This window comes from Populus trichocarpa, chromosome 8 (genome assembly GCF_000002775.5).
Source record: "Populus trichocarpa isolate Nisqually-1 chromosome 8, P.trichocarpa_v4.1, whole genome shotgun sequence".
Taxonomy (NCBI): domain Eukaryota; kingdom Viridiplantae; phylum Streptophyta; class Magnoliopsida; order Malpighiales; family Salicaceae; genus Populus; species Populus trichocarpa.
In genome coordinates, this window is record NC_037292.2 from 1,815,275 (window position 1) to 1,834,281 (window position 19,007).

A 19,007-nucleotide genomic window follows, 5' to 3' on the forward strand; every position below is an offset into this window, starting at 1 on the left:
TGGCGGCCCTTCTCTCTTTCACTCTTTTCATGTTTTTCGCTCTTTTTTTGCTATGCATATTTTATGTTGCTCTTTTAGCATCTATTTATAGACAAAAATGTGCCACCAACTCCAGACAAACTTTGACATTTGGTACGGAGCACATGGGCTGCTATATTTGTCAAGAAATGATGTCAGTGAATGGTGTCTTCCAAGTTAGTACACATGAATGGCAACCAACCAAGTCCATTCATTCCATTCATTGGAGAGGAGAATAGATATTCATCAAACACTACTAAAATTTTTATATTTATACATGAATTTTTTTATTAATATTTATACTATCATTCCGATAATAATTAATTTATCAATAGAATCATAAATAAAAATACTTTATTGATAAGTTTATTTGTAATAAAAAAATATTATTACATGTACGGAAGTTTATATTTATAATATCATTTTAAATTTTTAAAAATATATTTTTAAAATACAAAAACAAATAGAGTTTAAAAAGATATTAGATGCTATAGATATTGGTTTAGAATTCAATACATGTACGAGAGTTTGTACGTGAGTTTTAATTTTTTTTTAAATTTGATTTTTTTATCTTAAATTAAAAATTTTAATATTTTTAAATTATTTTAATATTTCAATATTAAAATTTAAAAAATAATTACTATTGCACTTCCACGCTAAAAGTTAAAATTGAGCTACTTATCACTGAATTGAAAGAAGCATCAGTGTCACTGTTGTGGGCTCTTGGCTTTTGCCTTTTGGTATTGTCATGTCAAAGTGTTCATTTTTATGTCAAAAACTAATCTTGTCCAAGACTTGTCTACCAATAAAACAATGGATTGGCCTTGCTCATTTCCATGATTTTTTAGATTCAAATATTAGAAATACTCAAAAGAATTTATTACAATATTCCTTTAAAAGCACCATATCGAAATTAAGGATGCAAGAAAGAAAATTTACTCTCAATTGAAGCGCAATTATATTTGGAATGACATGTACAATTATATAAGTCTAAATAAAGAACCTTGACAGGATAATTAAAAGATATATTTAAAAAATTGATTATTATATATAAAGACGAGAAAAAATGCAAGGATAAAGTGAAAACTTGCTCAATTATAAATAAAAAGATTGAGTCATTGACGTTATAAAATGAAGAATATGCTTTAAGTTTTAGTGATATAATATTTATCTTGTTTAAATTACAAAAAGAGTTATACATAATAAATATACATTAATTATTAGTAATTTTTGTTTGTTAGCTTAATATATATATATAACTAGATTCTTTTGTATTTATCTTGTATCATGATCTTATTGCATCTATTATTTTTTGTTTAATATAATTTTTTTTCTCAGGTTTAAGTCTTGATTTTCAATAATAATAATAAAAAACTAGATTCTCATTATTTGCGACTTGAAGCAAAAGTCTAGTGTGTTTGGTATTGTGATAACTTTTGTGGTTGTGATTTGAAAAAAATTATTTTATAAAAAGTATTTTTGATTGAGGTTGGTTTGGTATTTATATATATCTGGTTAAAACTGTGGTTGAAATTGAGATTGAAGAAAAAATAGTTAAATATATTTGTTTAAACAAATATTTTTTAAATTGAGGATATAAAGTATATATATATATATTAATATTGATGATTTTTAATTTAAATATTATAAATTTAACTACTGCTATTATATCATAAAATAAATAATACTTATATCAAATATTTTTTATTATTTCATTAAATTATATATAATTTTATGATGTATGAAATTCATCTGACTCATTTGACAATAACTACAATTCAATGTATTTAGCTTTATACTGAATCCGGTCTGGCCGGAACATGAGAGAGTAACTCTACTTTCACGTGAACAGTGGAGTTGGAGCTCTCCCATGTATAACATGTTTTTGTTTCATTGACTTCCAGTAATGCCATTGCCCATTGGGCTCATGTTTCTGACGTGATAGCAAGAGATTTGTAGCTCAACCACATCTAAGACGACACGTTCCCCTCTTGTTTTGGTTTGAGACCATGCAGCTGGTTCTGTTCTCAGGCCTATATGTCTCCCACCTAGCATTACCTTCCTCTATATATATAACGAACCAATGCTTCTACCTCAATCCATAACCACCACTCAAACACAGATACGTACGTTTTTGCATAGAAAGAGTCTTGTGAAAATGGTGAAGATAGAAGTTCACATCATTTCAAAAGAACTCATCAAACCATCTTCCCCAACAATTCAGCAGAAAAAACCCTACAAACTCTCCCTTATTGATCAGCTCAACCCCACAACTTATACCCCAGCTATCTTCTTCTACCCCATGAACGATGCCAGTTTCAACAATATTACCGCCAAAACCAGAATTGATAGCTTAAAGAAATCTCTCTCAGAGACCCTTAACCTTTACTACCCCTTTTCTGGAAGGGTTAAAGATAATCTCTTCATTGATTGTTTCAGTGAAGGCGTCCCATTCCTTGAGGCCCAAGTTAATTGTCGCTTGTCTGATTACCTTAAACACCATGAAGTTGAGTCACTGAACCATTTCCTTCCATGCCAGCCCTTTACAAAAGAAAACATGAATGCACCTATATCAGCTTTTCAAGTGAGCATATTTGCCTGTGGAGGAATATCACTTGGCTGGTCTGCTTCACATAAGCTCGTTGATGGGGGAACAGCCAAGGCTTTCCTTTCAGCTTGGGCATCTAAATCTCGAGGAGAACATACTGAGGCTCCTGATTTCAGTAAGGCGTCACTCTTTTTTCCACCAAGAAATCCACTTCCACAAAACCATATATCGCTAACGGAAACCTTGTGGTTCACGGAAGGAAATTACATTACAAGAAGGTTTGTCTTTGATCCCAAAGCGATAGCAATGTTAAGGGCTAAGGCCAAAGCTGGCAAGCCGGACACTAAGCCATCAAGAGCCGAGACATTGTCATGTTTCATTTGGAAATGCTGTATGGCTGCTTCAAAGGCAATATCAGATTCACCAAAGCCATCCATTTTGGTCGAAGCAGTGAATCTCCGGTCGCGTACGAAGCCACCCATGTCCGAAGCTTCCATTGGAAATATCTTTTGGTGGGCAACTGCTGTTGCAAACCCCACAGACACAAACACAGAACTGCATGAATTGGTAAACCAGTTGAATGAAGCTATTGCACTGTATGATAGTGATTATACACGAACTATGCAAGGTGAAGAAGGGTTTGAAACCATGTCTGATTACTGCAGCCAGCTAGAAGGGTTATTCTCTCTTGAAAAGCCAGATATATTTGCTTTTACTTGTTGGTGTTATCTTGGTTTAACCAAGGCAAACTTTGGATGGGGAGAGCCCATATGGGTTGGTCTCATGGGAAAAGTTGGCCCTGCATTCAGAAATCTCACTGTACTTATCGAAACCAAAGATGGTAACGGGATTGAGGCATGGGTCACCTTAGATGAGGAACGAATGGCTATATTGGAACGTGATCCTGAATTTTTGGCATTTGCTTCTCCAAATCCTAAGTTTTCAAGCCTTTGATGTTTTTCCTTTCAAATCCTACCATTGCAGGTCGTGGGGTAAAATAATTATCTTGTTTAGTTTGCTAGCTTGGAGTTAGACAAATTTACGACTCTCTAGAATTAATAAGCTCGACTATATATCCATGCATGCTGCTGGTTTCCTCTCTCTTCCCTTTCTGGTAATTTGTAAGAGACAATATTTCTCTTTCCCCAGCTATTTGAACTGGCAGACTAGATCTAATAATGTTATGTAAGTCTTTTAAGTAAGCTTAATTAAGTTGTCTACCGTTTTAATTTAAAATATTTGTGTCATTTGTATGAAAAGGAAATCATTCAAGCACTGCCTAGCTAGCCAGCTAGTTGAGGCCGTTTGGTATTGTGGTTGGAACTGTGTTTTGTTCCAACCACAAAAGATAGCTGTTTGGTTAATATTTTAAACGCAGGTTTTGAAGATGGGTCCCACTAAAAATTGTGTTTCTACCGCTGGTTTTGATGAAGCAGAAAATTGCTGCTTTTCACTTTTCATTGCCGCCTGTTGCTATATCCTGCACTATTCACTTCTTAAGCTTTCTCTATCTGGATGATTCTCTACACCAGCGTTATCATCAGCGTTGTCATCAACTTAATGATCCAAAACCAAAAAAATTTTCTGGGTAAAAACCGAGTCACCCCAAGAAGGCAATTAGACAGTAATCATCACAAAATAGTTTCATGTCCAAGCAAACACCACAACAAGAACACTTCAAATCCTCCTCACCATTTTCACTTAGCTTACCACCCCAAATCTTGAAGGTCACGAAGTTGCTTCATCCAAGGAAAAAAAGTAAACTTGTTCAAGGATTCACAATGAGATGAGGATGAGCAGTCCTCACGCATATCTTGCGAGACTGATCAGAATCCATTCAAGAATTGCATAGACTAGGAGAGTGATCTTGTTGGTGTTTCTGTTCAGCATGGTTGCAAACTCGTTACCGGCCATGGACCTGCTCTGTTTTTCTTGCTATGTACAAGGAAAGAGATGGAGTTGGGTAAGATATCAAAAGACAATTTATCAAAGGTGAAGTTAAATGGCTTCAAGATAGAGAAAAGGGGGACATTGAATGTTAATTCACTTGGCACAGTTGAATTAATTCACGGGTCGTTAACAGTGTCTTGAAATTCTAATTTTATTTCTATGATATTTTATTTAATATTATTGTGCTCTTAAAAAAATCAAGAAAATTATAGTTTTTATTAAACATGATAAAATTATAAATAGTTTAATGAAATAATAAAAAATATTTGATATAAGTATTATTTATTTCATGTTGTAATAGCAATAGTTAAATCTACAATAATTAAATTTAAAACCATCAAAATATATATATATATATATATATATATATATTATTTATTTATTTTTTAATCTCAATTTAAAAAGTATTTTTAACCAAACACATTAAACTACTTTTTTTCAACCTCAATTTCAACCACAGTTTTAACCAAACACCTATTTTTTCAAACCAACCTCAACTAAAAGTACTTTTTATAAAAACAACTTTTTTCAAACCACAACCACAACAGCTACCGCAATACCAAACACACTAGAAAGCTCCCATATTTCAGATCCAACAGTACTCGAGCCAGTTTTACCGTTTGTTCAAAGAGAAATTAACCTTACAATATTAGATACAACTACTTTAAGTTACTAATGGCACCGTCTACTTCTTGATGTGGATGATCCTTCAACTAATAAACATTGTTGTACATTATTATTTTAATGGAATTAGAAGCTAATTAATTATTTAATAATTTCTATATCAACGCATCTGGTGCACCCAGTAGCTAGCTACTTGTAGAGTTATCATACCAAATGAGCAAGGATCAAATCTTCAGGATTGTAAAAGAGTTCGTGCTTAGAAAAAAATGAAAACTATGGAGGAGATTGTAAAAGTGAGAAGGTGTTCATATTTTACTTAATTAGAGCAAGACTCGTCGCTATCTCCTGAAATAATATTAAATAGCACAATGAATTTATTTGAGAGGTAGTTTTTGAGTATGGATATAATTATTTTTTAAAATGTCTTTTATGTAGAAATAAATTAAAATAATATTAAAATAATTTAAATTTTTTTAAAAAATTAATTTTAAAAAAACCAATTTTCATTTAAAAACACGATTAAGGGCGTGTTTGATTGCAGGAAAGTGAATTCCTGGAATTCATTTTCCTTATTTTTCTATGTTTGACACAACAATATAAAAAAATAGTTAAAGAAAACTGAATTCAGTCAAACTGAAAAAAATAACGTTAATAAAGGAAAGTGTTTTCCTTATGTTAAAGAAAGGAAAACACTTTCCTTCCGTTTATTTTCTCATACACAGCCTCAGGCGAAGTCAGAATTCCGTATATTTTCAATTTCTCTGTCTCTCACTCTGCAACATGATCCATCAATTTTTTGTAGTTTCTTTTTTCTTGGAGTAATACAATCTCACTGTTCTATTTACGTTGGCTTGTTTTGATCCCTTTCTTTTGTGGTTTCTTGGAGTAATATAATTGTTCTATTTATGTTGGTTTCTTTCCGTTCACTGTTCTATTTATTTGATAAAAAATAGGTTTTACGTAAAAAATATTTCACAAACTTATTTCTCTATAATATGATATGACATATATAGTTATATTTTATAAAATACGCTATGTATGAATATAGGATATAATAAAAAAAATTCATCATTATACTTTTTAGATTTTATTTTTTTTATTGTAAGTGATTAAATATTTTATATATATATATTAGATAAACTTGAAAAAAAAATTAATTCATTAATAAATTATTTTCCAGTTCATTTTCCATAATATAACCAAATACTGGAAAATGTTTTCCAGTTTATTTTTCATAACACTATCAAATATCAGAAAATATTTTTTTAGAATTTACTTTTCAAAAATTTATTTTTTCTAAAATTTACTTTCAAAAAAAAAATAATTTTTCTACAAACAAACGTATTCTAAAATGGAACACCAAAATAGCAGACAAGATTTTATGAAACTTAAATAATGAGAGCCTGTCCTTGTCTATCACCCTGGACTGATAGCTGGCGAATGTAGCAGCAATGCATTTCTGCCAGGGCTACGGTTGTCAAAAGTTATTTTTTAAAATATATTTTATTTTACTTTAAAGCGACAGCAACTATATAGAAATACTGGTTGGTTTAAACAAGTTTAATTCAATTTCGGTTATTTTTTTTAAAAAAATTCGGTTTAATTATTATTTTTATATAAAAACTGAACTGAAAATAATCATTCCTATCATTACCATTAATTGAAGTTTACAAGTGAACAATCTCTAAGTAAGATTCTTGTGGACAATCATTTTAGGGACCCAGCCGGTCCTATTCTCTTGTCACTTGTATAATTTCTCCAGATAAAGACCGTGGAAGATAAGAGATTAGAGCATCTTTGTGGAAAAACTACAGGGGACAAACTTGCGATCCCAGCCTTTCCCTCTCTTGTCACTTGTATAATTTCTCCGGAAATATAGATTTTCCTTCTCCTCAGGTCAAGGAAATGAGACATATAGACTCTCCCTCCTCGCCTTTAAGGACCAGATTGCTAATGATCCCCTGGGTATTTTGAGCTCATGGAATAAATCCACACTTCTGCGAATTTGTGGAAAGCAGCATAGAGAGTTGTTGAGCTTCACATGAAGTCTTGCAAACTGACATGACATGACATTTCATTTCACCTGAGGTATCAGTAGAATAATTTTCCATTATTTGTTAATTATAATTCTTAATTATGATCCCGTTCTTAAGGTGATTGAAAACTCCATTTTCATTAAGGATCATATATAAATGTTTGGCACATGATCACCATCATTCCTGCCAAAGACATACAATCCTCTCACATTTAGTCTCCTAAAATTCTTTTGAAATAACAATATTATCATCTCGTAAATTGCCATCAGATGATGAATTTAGGAAATTAAGATTGACCCTTGTGTGTCTCTTAGCTAAAAGGCACAAGGACATAAACAAATGCTTATATTTGCAGAGCATGGCATCGAGTGCGCATACGGGGATGTGTACAGCTTCGGCATCCTGCTGTTGGAGATGTTCACAGGAAAGAAACCAGTAGATGGCTTGTTTAGTGACGAGCTGAACCTTCACAATTATGCTAAAATGCCATTGCCTGACCGTGTAGTTGATGTTGTGGATCCCTTACTTCTGAGAGAAGTTGAGTAGACAAGTACCGATGCCTCTTGCAGGAAGAATGATACTGGAGGTCACAAGATCTTGCAATGTCTGACTTCAATAATCAAGATAGGACTTGCTGAAGAATTTGAAGATGGGCTTTGGATCTCCGGGTATCTGTTTGTTGAAGAATTTAAAGATGGGCTTTGTTTGATTTAATGGGTATTAGAATTTTATGTTAATGGGCTTTGTTTGATTTAATGGGCATGTGAAGTTTGTTTGAGCAGGCTTTGTTAGCTTATGGGCCTTCTGATTTGTTTCCTTTGTTCTATGCAAGTTTCCATCTCAGTCCACCCGTCCTTTTTTTTGCTTTCCTCTTATCTTATAGTACGGCTTTTGAGCGTGGTTCTCAACCATAATTCTGCCAGTAGCCATTCACAAAACATATGATAATTTAATTTAAATCTAATAAATATTGATTTCTTTAATATAATTTTTTTGGGATAATTATCTTATATAATAAATAATATATAGAATATAGATATTAACAAATCTAATTTCAAACTTATTTAAATCCGTCCTATATATATATATATTATATTATATAATAAATAGTATTTAAATAAAATATTCAAAACTCAATAAATAAAATATAAACATTTATAAATAATAAATAAGATGTAAATACGAACCCGATTAATTGATATCTATTAGAACAGCACCAAACCTGACTTTATGAGCCAACTTTTCAGCCATGAGACGTTCCTTTATCTTTTTTTTTTTAATTAATATGGTTGTTGGAATAAAATTGTGTATATCTTAATTAATTTTATAAATTTTAGAATTAATAATCATGTAACTTTTTAGTTATCCTAATATTTATGAAAATCGAGTTAATAATTTTTAAAAAATAAATTTAAAATCTAAAAAATTAAAACACATCTTTCAGAATTTCTACGTTATTTTATCGATTTGGATGCATATGGCACTAATTACACAGTCCCTGCTACCACTGTGAGGCGTGAGCTGTTCTAGGTCCACAATCTGGGTTTTCGGTAATCAGCTGTCTTTACTCATTTTAAGCTTTCTAAAGTGTGTTTGATGCAATACTTTTTAAAGAATAATCTTTTAAAATAATTTTTTTTAAATATTAATATATCAAAATTATTAGAAAATCTAAAACAATTAATTTAATATTAAAAAAAACTAAAAAAAAACATATTATATAAAAAAACAGGGAGTAATTTCGTTCATTTATCTTAGTCTCTCTATCCAAAATTGAGTAGAGTGAGTTTTATGCTGGAGTAATAATTTTTTAAAATATTTTTTTTTAAAAATATATTAAATTAAATTTTTTAATATTAATTTAAAAATCTTAAAAAATTATTAATTTAAAGTAAATTCAAAAATAATTTTAAAATACAAAAAAGGACCCTTTGGTGTTAAAATAATGAGAAAGAAGGGTCTATTATCAAACATAAATTCGGTTGTAATAAGCATCTGTCAAACCTAATAGGCCCAAGGCCCAACTATGGGCTATCATTTTTTTTTTTAATCTTTTCAGAATTTACTTTTGGTGACAAGCATGCAGGAAAAGCAATTTTAGTAACCAATCATGGGTTTTTCTTTTGTTTTCTTTCCTTCCTTCCTTCTTTATGTCTTTTTTTTTTATATAAAAAAAAATCTTGGAAATTTAATTGCATCTATAACTCTTTTCTATCGTATAATGGAAGTTAGAAATGAAGACTCGTCTATGACTCTTTTCTATCGTACAATGGAAGTTAGAAATTTTAAACATGAAGACTCGTGAGTCGTGATCATTCAACTCATGTTTCCTCCAAGCATTTATTTGAGTCGTTGCTCCCAAATGAAAGAGAGAATTTGGACAAAATAAAATAATTGTTTTTTGTTTTTTAACTTCTGAATAATCTTTTTTAATAAGCAGCGGAGTTTATCAAAATTTTAAAAAATTGTTTCAGTTAAGAAAATTAAAGATAAATAAGACAACTTCACCATTTTTTTCTTTTTATTTTTATTTTTTAAAAAATAAAAAATTAATTTTTTAAAAATACTTTAGAAACATAAAAATCATGTTAGATAATGTTATAACAGTTGTTTTTCAAAATATTTTTCACTGAGAATTGCATCAAATAATATTTTATTATTCTTTAAATTTTATTTTTTTTCTTAACATTTAACATTAGCATATCAAAATAATTTTAAAATATAATTTTTTTTTAAAAAAAAATTTAAAACAGTGAAGGATAAGAGATTAGGGTATTTTTGTGGAAAAACTTGTTTGTACTACATAAATGCATGATGGAATGGTTATGCTTGCAATGCATGTTCGACCGAGTCTTGTTAATCATGTTAGATTAAGAAATAATTTTTTAAATGTGTTAATTTAAGAATATATTTTTTTATTACTGTGCTAATATAGAAAAAAAAAATGCATTCCTTTACGCAAAGATTTTTTCAACGGTTCCTAGAAGAGCGAGAAACTGGACAAATTATGTCTTGTTTTGCCTGATTCCAAGCAATTACTGACGGGTTCCTTCTACACGGTAGAAAAAAGAGGCCATTTCTTCATATTCATAGAAACCCAACATTTCCTCGAACCAAATAAATTGCACGGGACTTAGCATCATATAGTCAAGATAAAAAAATATATGCTTTTTTGTTGATTCATCTTAATTAGCAATCCATCCAATATCTTTCTTCTATATATTATCATCAGTAGCACAGACTGCTGACCATATCTTGATCAGTACTTAAGCTCTAAGATCATCGCATAAAAATGGAGATGCCAAGCATGGGTTCATGCTTGTTATGGCCACTTATCTTCCAAGTAATTCACCTTTCTTTATCCTCTTCATTACCCATAGGAAATGAGACAGATAGGCTCTCCCTGCTAGCTTTCAAGGATCAAATCGAAGCCGATCCCCTCGGAACACTAAGCTCATGGAATGATTCCTCGCACTTCTGTGAGTGGTCGGGTGTTACGTGTGGACGCCGGCATCAGCGAGTGGTAGAGCTTGACCTAAATTCATGCAAACTGGTGGGCAGTCTATCTCCCCACATTGGCAACTTGAGTTTTCTCAGGATACTCAACCTGAATAACAACAGTTTCAGCCACACCATCCCTCAAGAAATAGGTCGTTTATTTCGGCTACAGAAGTTGCTCCTTCGGAACAACACATTCACCGGAGAAATCCCTGTCAACATCTCACGGTGCTCTAATCTATTACACCTTTATTTAGGAGGCAACGAACTTACTGGAGGACTTCCTGGAGAACTTGGATCGTTATCAAAGATGCAGTGGTTTGTATTTGAAATTAATAATCTAGTGGGTGAGATACCAATCTCTTTCGGAAATTTGTCATCCGTAGAGGCGATTTTTGGGGGGGCTAATAATCTGCGAGGAGGTATTCCAAAGAACTTTGGGCAGCTGAAAAGATTAAAAAATCTCGTTTTTAATATAAATAATCTGAGCGGAACAATTCCACCCTCCATATACAATCTCTCTTCTCTTACTACACTCTCTTTGTCATCTAACCAACTTCATGGAAGTCTTCCTTCTGACTTAGGCCTAACTCTTCCCAATCTCGAAACGCTTGGACTTCACACCAATCACTTTAGCGGGCTCATTCCAGCATCACTGTTCAATGCCTCAAATATTACAGTTATTGATCTTTCAAGCAACAAATTCACCGGGAAAGTGCCAGATCTAGGACACATGCCGAAGCTACGAAGGCTGGTAATTCAAACTAATGATCTTGGAAACAATGAGGACGACGACCTGGGTTTTCTCTACCCCCTTGCAAACAACACTAATTTGCAAGTATTGGGGATAAATGATAACAATTTAGGAGGGGCGCTGCCAGAAAAAATTAGCAACTTCTCAATAAAGCTCATACACATGACATTTGGACGAAATCAAATACGTGGAATCATTCCAACTGATATTGGAAACCTCGTCAACCTCCAGACGTTGGGTTTGGAGATGAATCAGTTGACTGGAACTATACCAAGTTCTATCGGTAAACTTCGAAATTTACGTGTTCTGTCTCTTCGTTCAAATAAAATCTCAGGGAGCATCCCATCTTCTCTGGGAAATTGTACTTCATTGATCAATCTTGAGTTACATGCAAATAATTTAAATGGAAGCATTCCATCAAGTCTTGAAAATTGCCAGAACTTGTTGTCCTTACTCCTCTCCCGGAATAACTTGAGCGGTCCCATACCGAAAGAACTAATGCGTATTTCATCTTTATCAAGGTATTTAGACCTATCTGAAAATCAGTTGACGGGTTCCCTTCCAATGGAAGTGGATAAGTTGGTGAATCTTGGATATCTCACTGTTTCGTATAACAGGTTATCTGGTGAAATCCCCAGAACACTTGGAAGCTGTGTGAGTTTGGAATATTTGTATTTGGCTGATAACTCTTTCCATGGGTCCATTCCCGAGTCGTTGAGTTCTTTGAGAGCACTTCAAGTTCTTTATCTCTCCCGCAACAACTTGACAGGAAAAATTCCCAAGTCTTTGGGAGAATTTAAGTTGCTGATAATTTTGGATCTTTCATTTAATGACCTTGAAGGTGAGGTGCCTGTACAAGGGGTCTTTGCTAATGCGAGTGGATTTTCAGTCTTGGGAAACGAGGAGCTTTGTGGAGGAATACCTCAGCTGAATCTGTCCAGATGCACCTCCAAGAAGTCAAAACAGCTGACATCTTCTACCAGGCTGAAATTTATAATTGCAATTCCTTGTGGCTTTGTTGGAATTATCTTGCTTCTCTTACTTTTCTTTTTCTTGAGAGAAAAGAAAAGTAGGCCAGCTTCAGGCTCCCCATGGGAGAGCACATTTCAGCGAGTAGCCTACGAAGACCTGCTTCAAGCAACCAACGGGTTCTCCGCTGCCAATTTAATTGGTTCAGGTAGTTTTGGATCTGTGTATAAAGGAATCCTCAAGACAGATGGAGCAGCTGTTGCAACTGTTGCAGTGAAAGTATTCAACCTGCTACGTGAAGGAGCTTCCAAGAGTTTCATGGCGGAATGTGCAGCCTTGGTAAACATCAGGCACCGAAATCTTGTAAAAGTTTTAACAGCATGTTCTGGCTTTGATTTTCAAGGTAATGATTTTAAAGCTCTAGTTTATGAGTTCATGGTGAACGGGAGTCTAGAAGAGTGGTTGCATCCTGTTCGAATATCTGACGAGGCACACAGGCGAAGAGATTTGAGTCTCCTTCAGCGGTTGAACATCGCAATTGACGTGGCTAGTGCACTTGATTATTTGCACAACCATTGCCAGATTGCCGTTGTTCATTGCGATCTGAAGCCAAGCAATGTCCTTCTGGATGGTGATCTGACTGCTCATGTTGGTGACTTTGGATTAGCAAGGCTCCTCACACAAGCTTCCCATCAGCCCGGTTTGGATCAGACAAGCTCCATTGGTTTAAAAGGCACCATTGGCTATGCAGCCCCAGGTCACAATAGAATAAATCCTTCCTTCCTCTATTTACTCGTTCTGATTTTATTTCCGTTTACAATCTTGGTCTGACTCCAAGGAATTGATTTTAGCATCCCTAGGTAACATACAGGAATTTCCCATTATTAATTTCAAATTTAATCTTCTTTTGCATATTCTTTGTTTTTCATTATGGGAAGAACTTTAGCATCTTGATCAATGAAGAAACAAGGTAGCTGTATAATGAAATACATGTGCAATATCTTTGGCAGTCTCAGCTTCCTAATGCCAAGCTAGTAAAACACCACAGCACTGCCATATTTTGTATTGATTTACAGCAGATGATGAATTCTGAATTTTAGAATATCTTACTCGTTTGTTTGCTAATATCCTAGTCTCTAAACCCAAAAACTACGGGATTAATTATAACCCTTGTACATGACCGCAGAGTATGGCATGGGAAGCGAGGTATCGACTTTCGGGGATGTGTACAGCTATGGAATCTTGTTGCTGGAGATGTTTACAGGAAAGAGACCTACAGATACCATGTTTAAAGATGAGATGAATCTTCACAACTTCGCTAAGATGGCTTCGCCGAATCGCGTGACAGAGATATTGGACCCAGCACTTGTGAGAGAAGCTGAGGAAACAAGTGCTGATCACGCCTCTACCTCAAGTGCAAGAAACCATAACGGGACTGAGAAAATCATGGAGTGTTTGGTTTTAATTATTAAGGTAGGAGTTGCTTGCGCTGTAGAATCACCGAGAGAGAGGATAGATATTAGCAATGTTGCAACTGAATTGTATCGGATTAGGAAGATTCTTATTGGAACTGGGAGGCATGGACGCCTCACTTCGTGAAATTATTGTTGCATCTGAAGGTAATTAACGTTCTTTCATCCAATTATTTTGTGCTTTCGTTCTGCGTTATTTTCTATAGATAAATTTTCACTGTCAAACACTACCTCAAATAAATTTAATTCATAGATAAAATGTGTCGTCTCTTCTCTTGAAGTGAGGATTTGTAATTTGTGATGCAATGATTTGAAATAAATATAATTTCCTTTTCCTTTGAATTTTCTTGTTTTCCATTATTTTACTAGCAAGTCGTGTGCTTCAAGAGTTGATTCTTTTAATCCTTCACCTATTCTTAGTATCTCTTGTTGTTCTTTGGAAACTAAATGCATCTTGTTGCCTCTCAACAGCCAACAACGGACAATTTACATTAGGAATCCGTATTTAGGAGAAACTACAAATGAGTCCCTCAACTATATACGTTATTTCAATTAAATCTTTGAACTTCAAACCAAATATCCAGCTTAGATAAGTGATACTGTCATTAAAGCGTCCAAAGCACAAACTATGATCCAGTAGTTTAGCTTTCAAAGCTGTAAAGCTTCGATCCCAAAAAATATTTGCACGCAAAACAGTGGCAGCGATCAGCAGTTCGTGAGAAGAAACAGCCAATGGGTGAAAAGAAGGATCCAAAACGCAGCAGTGGCCCAGCAGGTAAAAAATAAAATAGAGTTTCGAGATTGACATCATTATTGACTATGATGTTCGCAACAGTCACAATAAAATTATTCGTTTTCGAGATTCAAGAATTATCATGACCTATTTATTTAGATACAGATAAGATAATTTCATGCTAACAGGTCTTGGCGAGCAAGCATCTTTCCTTTCCAAGATGGAATTCATGTCAAATGTTTTTTTGACAGTCCAGCTCGGCCATCCTTCAGGTTCTTTTCTTTCAATCTTGGCTGATAAATTAATTTGCCTTGTGCCAATCAACTTCTTCAACTGGGATGGAATATTTGCACTGAATCTATAAAAAATATGGTGGCTAAATCACTATCCTAGTCTCTCTATCAAACATGATGAGTGCAAATTGCAGGATCACTTGCAAAACTGGCTTTGACCCCTACCCAGAACCTAGCTAGGATAATAAAAAAGAATAAACCCATCACTTTTTATGTATTGTCATGAATATGATAAAACCAACCTAGAGAGTAGTTGTTTCTTACAATGCTATGTAAAAAGACTGGAAATCACCAAGATTTTGTACCTGGCCTGTAGCAAAATAGAATTTTTATTTGTTTCTTCTTGCAATCCTCGCAAGAAAAAAAGCACGCAAGGAAAGAATCTACACAAGGAAAATGGTCACTTTGGCTATCTTTCGTATCCATTTGACCAATCCAAAACAATAGAAGAGTTGGAAAAGCCAATTAATCAGCAGCCAAGAGCCCAAAGTAATACTATCTTGATAGTCAAACTGACCTATCTTGCCAACAACATCAGTAGAAGCTGCTGAAGAACAGACTTCTATTATCACAAAATTTGTAATTCTATAACAGGGCCTGGGCGCAATGCCAATTCATTTGAAAGGATTTCATAGCTTCTTTAGATAATGCAAGTAATCATGAATGTGGTTCTACGCTATTGAAATTAGGAGCTAAGAAACCAATAGCATCATATGAAAATTTAATTGATCAGGGAAACATGGCATGAAAATTGAGTCAAAAGATTTAACAAACACAACTCTTTTAAAGAGGTCTTCACCTGAGAATGGGAGCTATTGAGGCAGCATCTTATTTGCTGAAATTGTGGGACTGTGATCTTTAGAAGCTCATCCATAACAATCATCTCTAATATTTCTTCTAGCTCACTTGTAAACATACATCAATATATACAGATATAAGTACTTTCACCTGTCTTTCAACCTCAGCATCTGCCATGACATAAAAAAAATGGATATCTGAACCCTACCAGAATAAATTTTCCTGCAAAATCATCAATGACCAAATGAAATTCAAAATCAATAACCAATCGTGAAATGAATTGTGCACAAAAAAGGCACATATATTAACCTATAGCAACTGGAAACAATCCCATACACTGCCAAGGTCTGGTTCAACCGGCTAAAACATCTAACAACAGGGTAAAAGACACCACTCAAGAAAGTTTAAGTTCAGATTCAGAAAGGAGAGGAAAGAAACTTGAATCAGCTCTAAAATTGAAAGAAACAAATAAGGAACAGGTCTAAGAGGTGATCAAAGCAGGGTGAAAGCGCACCTGAATGGAAGCGAAACCTAACAAATAGACAAAGCAAAATAAAAAGAGAATTTGGTCCTACAAAACACAGTAAAACGCAACAAACAAAAGCCATCGAATACACAAATCAGTTGGAAAACAAATACCAAGCAACAAGTTGAAGAACCCAGAGCACTTTGAAGAGACAACTGAAGTGAAAAAGAAATGATAAAGAACCCGGCCTCAACTCAGTAACGCAGATAACGCGACAAGCAATTTCATGAGAAGACAGCCACTGAAGTAGTTTAATCATTGCAAAACAAACTATAAACAGTTCAAATTCACTTATCTGGTTGGACCCCGGCTGTGAACGACCGAAAGCAGATAGAAAGAGGGCTGGGTGAAAGCAAAGATGGCGAAGAATCTGTCAAATCTTTGGTTTAGACAGTCCCAAACGAGCTTACCAGCAAAAAAAATGCAAAACCCTAGAGATCGTAGAGCCAACGAAGAGGAGATGCATAGACAGTGCATTTAAGGTCATAAAACCCAAAGACCAGGCCAGCTGGTTAACGAAGGGAGAAGAAAGAAGGGCATGATGGAAAACCACACAGCCACACCAAAACCCAGGCAACAGAGAAGAAGAAGCGAGTGGAAAGAACCTTGAAGATCCTACTTAAGTATATTTTATTTTAAAATATATTAAAATAATTTTTTTTTATTTTTTAAAATTTATTTTAATATTAACACATTAAAATAATATAAAAAAAGCAAAAATATTGAGATGACACAAAAGTTGTTTTTTTCTGAAAATATATATTAAAATACTATTTTTAAAATTTTAAATTTTTAATATTAATATTAATATGTTAAAATTATGAATAATTAAAAAAATATTAATTTAATATTTTTAAATCAAGAATATTTTAATAAAAAAACATAGAAAGATAAAAAGCAAAAACAACACAAAAGCCGAAGAACTATTGAAGTCCGCTAGGAGAGTGTGTTCACAGCATTTCACCCCCGCCTCCTATTTTTTTTTAATTATTAATGTTAATTGTTAATAATTGTTAATGCTACTGAACTTATTACACGGGTTATGCCTACCACGTCAGCCTATAGACTAAATCAATCAAAATCTGATACGTCAATTACAATTTTTCCCTCCAACTAAAGCATGTGAAACATCGACCTTAAAATTTCATTATACACAATTCTTACATACAATTATTAGGAGATTTAATTACTGAGATGTTTAATTGAATTGTTTTGGGTTTTTTTTTTCTCTTCTCCATACCGGTTTCTCAATTTAATTTTTATTTTGCTTCAGAAATTTTTATAAAGATGGATCGAAACAAAGTTTTTGAATTGGTGGTTGGTGAAGCTTTACGAGTCCCAAGCAATCTTGAAGTTACTGACCAAATTGGAGATGGTTTTACTGTTGCAAGGCATGAAAATAAGGAATTGAGAATTTTGCTCGGTGAAGTCGTGAGCTACGAGAAAAAAAGGGTGTTTTTATTTTTATTTTTAAGTTATCACATTTTAAAAAATTAATTTATAAAATAACATAGAAAAAAAATAATTAAAAATTTAACACGGTTGAAAGAATTTAAAATGACATCTATGATTTTTTTAACAGGAGTATTCAGGGACAGTTTATTCTACCATTAACTATCCATTTAAAAAATAACAATTCACATAATCATAAATAATCAGTTTTCTATCTTTAAAATACAATTCATATAAACATCATATAATATATTAAATCACAAATAACAAAAGTTGTTATAAGTATTTTAGACTGAAATATATCACTTCCAAGATAAAAAAGAGATATTAGGTATGATTTTAGAGTTGCCGCATCAATAAGTATTTTAATCGGAACTCTTGGAGGTTATAATACATCAAAACTAAAAAATTCTTCAATCTTTTTTTCTACTCTCCGCAAAATATTTATCACTTCTAAACAAATTATTTGCACTATAATTAAAACAGGCAAGTTATAAATAATTTTTAAAACATCATTAAAACATCCCAACATATTCGTGGTTATATTATTATAATGATGACCCTCGTAATCATAGGACAATGCCTTTTTTTTTATTTTTAACATCTAGCTATGCTCTAATCGTATTATCTATCTCCACTAACTCCTCATGTAAAAATGTCAAACTCCTAATTTTTTAAATAAACAAGAAAAACGTCTCACGGCATATATATATATATATATATTGGAACTTTTTATAGTATAACACCAGTGCAGGACAAACATCCTCCTTTACTTCATGCTTCAATATTTTTATAAACAGGTAGGATTTTGACACTTGCTTTCCGACAAATCGAGTGTTTTCTCGTGCCGTAGACGTAGTTTGCTGGATCAAAACTTCATTCCCACCTAATAAGTCAAATGTATTGATAAAAATTAATTTTTATAAAACCCATGACCACAGGGTTAAAAGACATGCGCTCCACCAACTGTGATAGGCGGGCTAATAAGTCAAATGTATTGATAAAAATTAATTTTTATATTAATTTATTAAAATAATTTAAAAACATTAAAAAACATTTAAAACAAAAAAAAAATTAAAAACACATTTACATTATAATATTAAACAAGTTCCTTGATCATACATGGTTGAAATGTGGGCAATTAAGCAATGCCCGAGCCAGGTTCGATGAAATTCCTTATAGAAGCTTACGGTATTGAGAATGGCTTCTTTTGTCTTTTATGTAGCTCACGTGCAATGAAGTAAAATAAATTTGGTTAAAATATTGTTTATTTATAAATATATTAAAATAATATTTTTTACAACTGCAAGCACAATAAAGCAAAAGCTTTGGGTTT

The 19,007-nt window shown here is 33.0% G+C and overlaps 2 protein-coding genes and 1 long non-coding RNA gene across 3 annotated transcripts in view; 2 read left to right on the plus strand and 1 right to left on the minus strand.

Annotated features, from left to right (window-relative positions):
- Positions 1-2,130: 2,130 nt before the first annotated feature.
- Positions 2,131-19,007, plus strand: part of LOC18101360 (stemmadenine O-acetyltransferase) — a 45,243-nt gene continuing 28,366 nt past the window's right edge. The window contains exon 1 of the mRNA XM_006379468.3: positions 2,131-3,550. Coding sequence (XP_006379530.2) covers positions 2,177-3,520 — 1,344 coding nt within the window. The 5' untranslated portion in view covers positions 2,131-2,176 and the 3' untranslated portion in view covers positions 3,521-3,550. The remainder of the gene's footprint in view (positions 3,551-19,007) is intronic.
- On the plus strand, positions 10,356-14,163 carry LOC7494927 (probable LRR receptor-like serine/threonine-protein kinase At3g47570). Its single transcript, XM_002311029.4, has 2 exons — positions 10,356-13,154; positions 13,584-14,163. Exons 1-2 carry the CDS (start codon positions 10,469-10,471, stop codon positions 13,994-13,996), a joined length of 3,099 nt encoding a protein of 1,032 aa, XP_002311065.4. The 5' UTR covers positions 10,356-10,468; the 3' UTR covers positions 13,997-14,163.
- LOC112328343 (uncharacterized) lies at positions 14,646-16,819 on the minus strand. The gene is made up of 2 exons (XR_002983119.2): positions 15,695-16,819; positions 14,646-14,960 (listed from the first exon to the last, which is right to left on the minus strand). It is a non-coding gene; the product is annotated as an uncharacterized LOC112328343 (long non-coding RNA).

What these genes read in the sequence shown, in the direction of transcription:
- LOC7494927 (XM_002311029.4), top strand. Translation starts at nt 10,469, where the DNA reads ATGGAGATGCCAAGCATGGGTTCATGCTTGTTATGGCCACTTATCTTC. An exon ending in CATTGGCTATGCAGCCCCAG is followed by an intron (nt 13,155 to 13,583) that starts GTCACAATAGAA and finishes ACATGACCGCAG; the next exon opens with AGTATGGCATGGGAAGCGAG.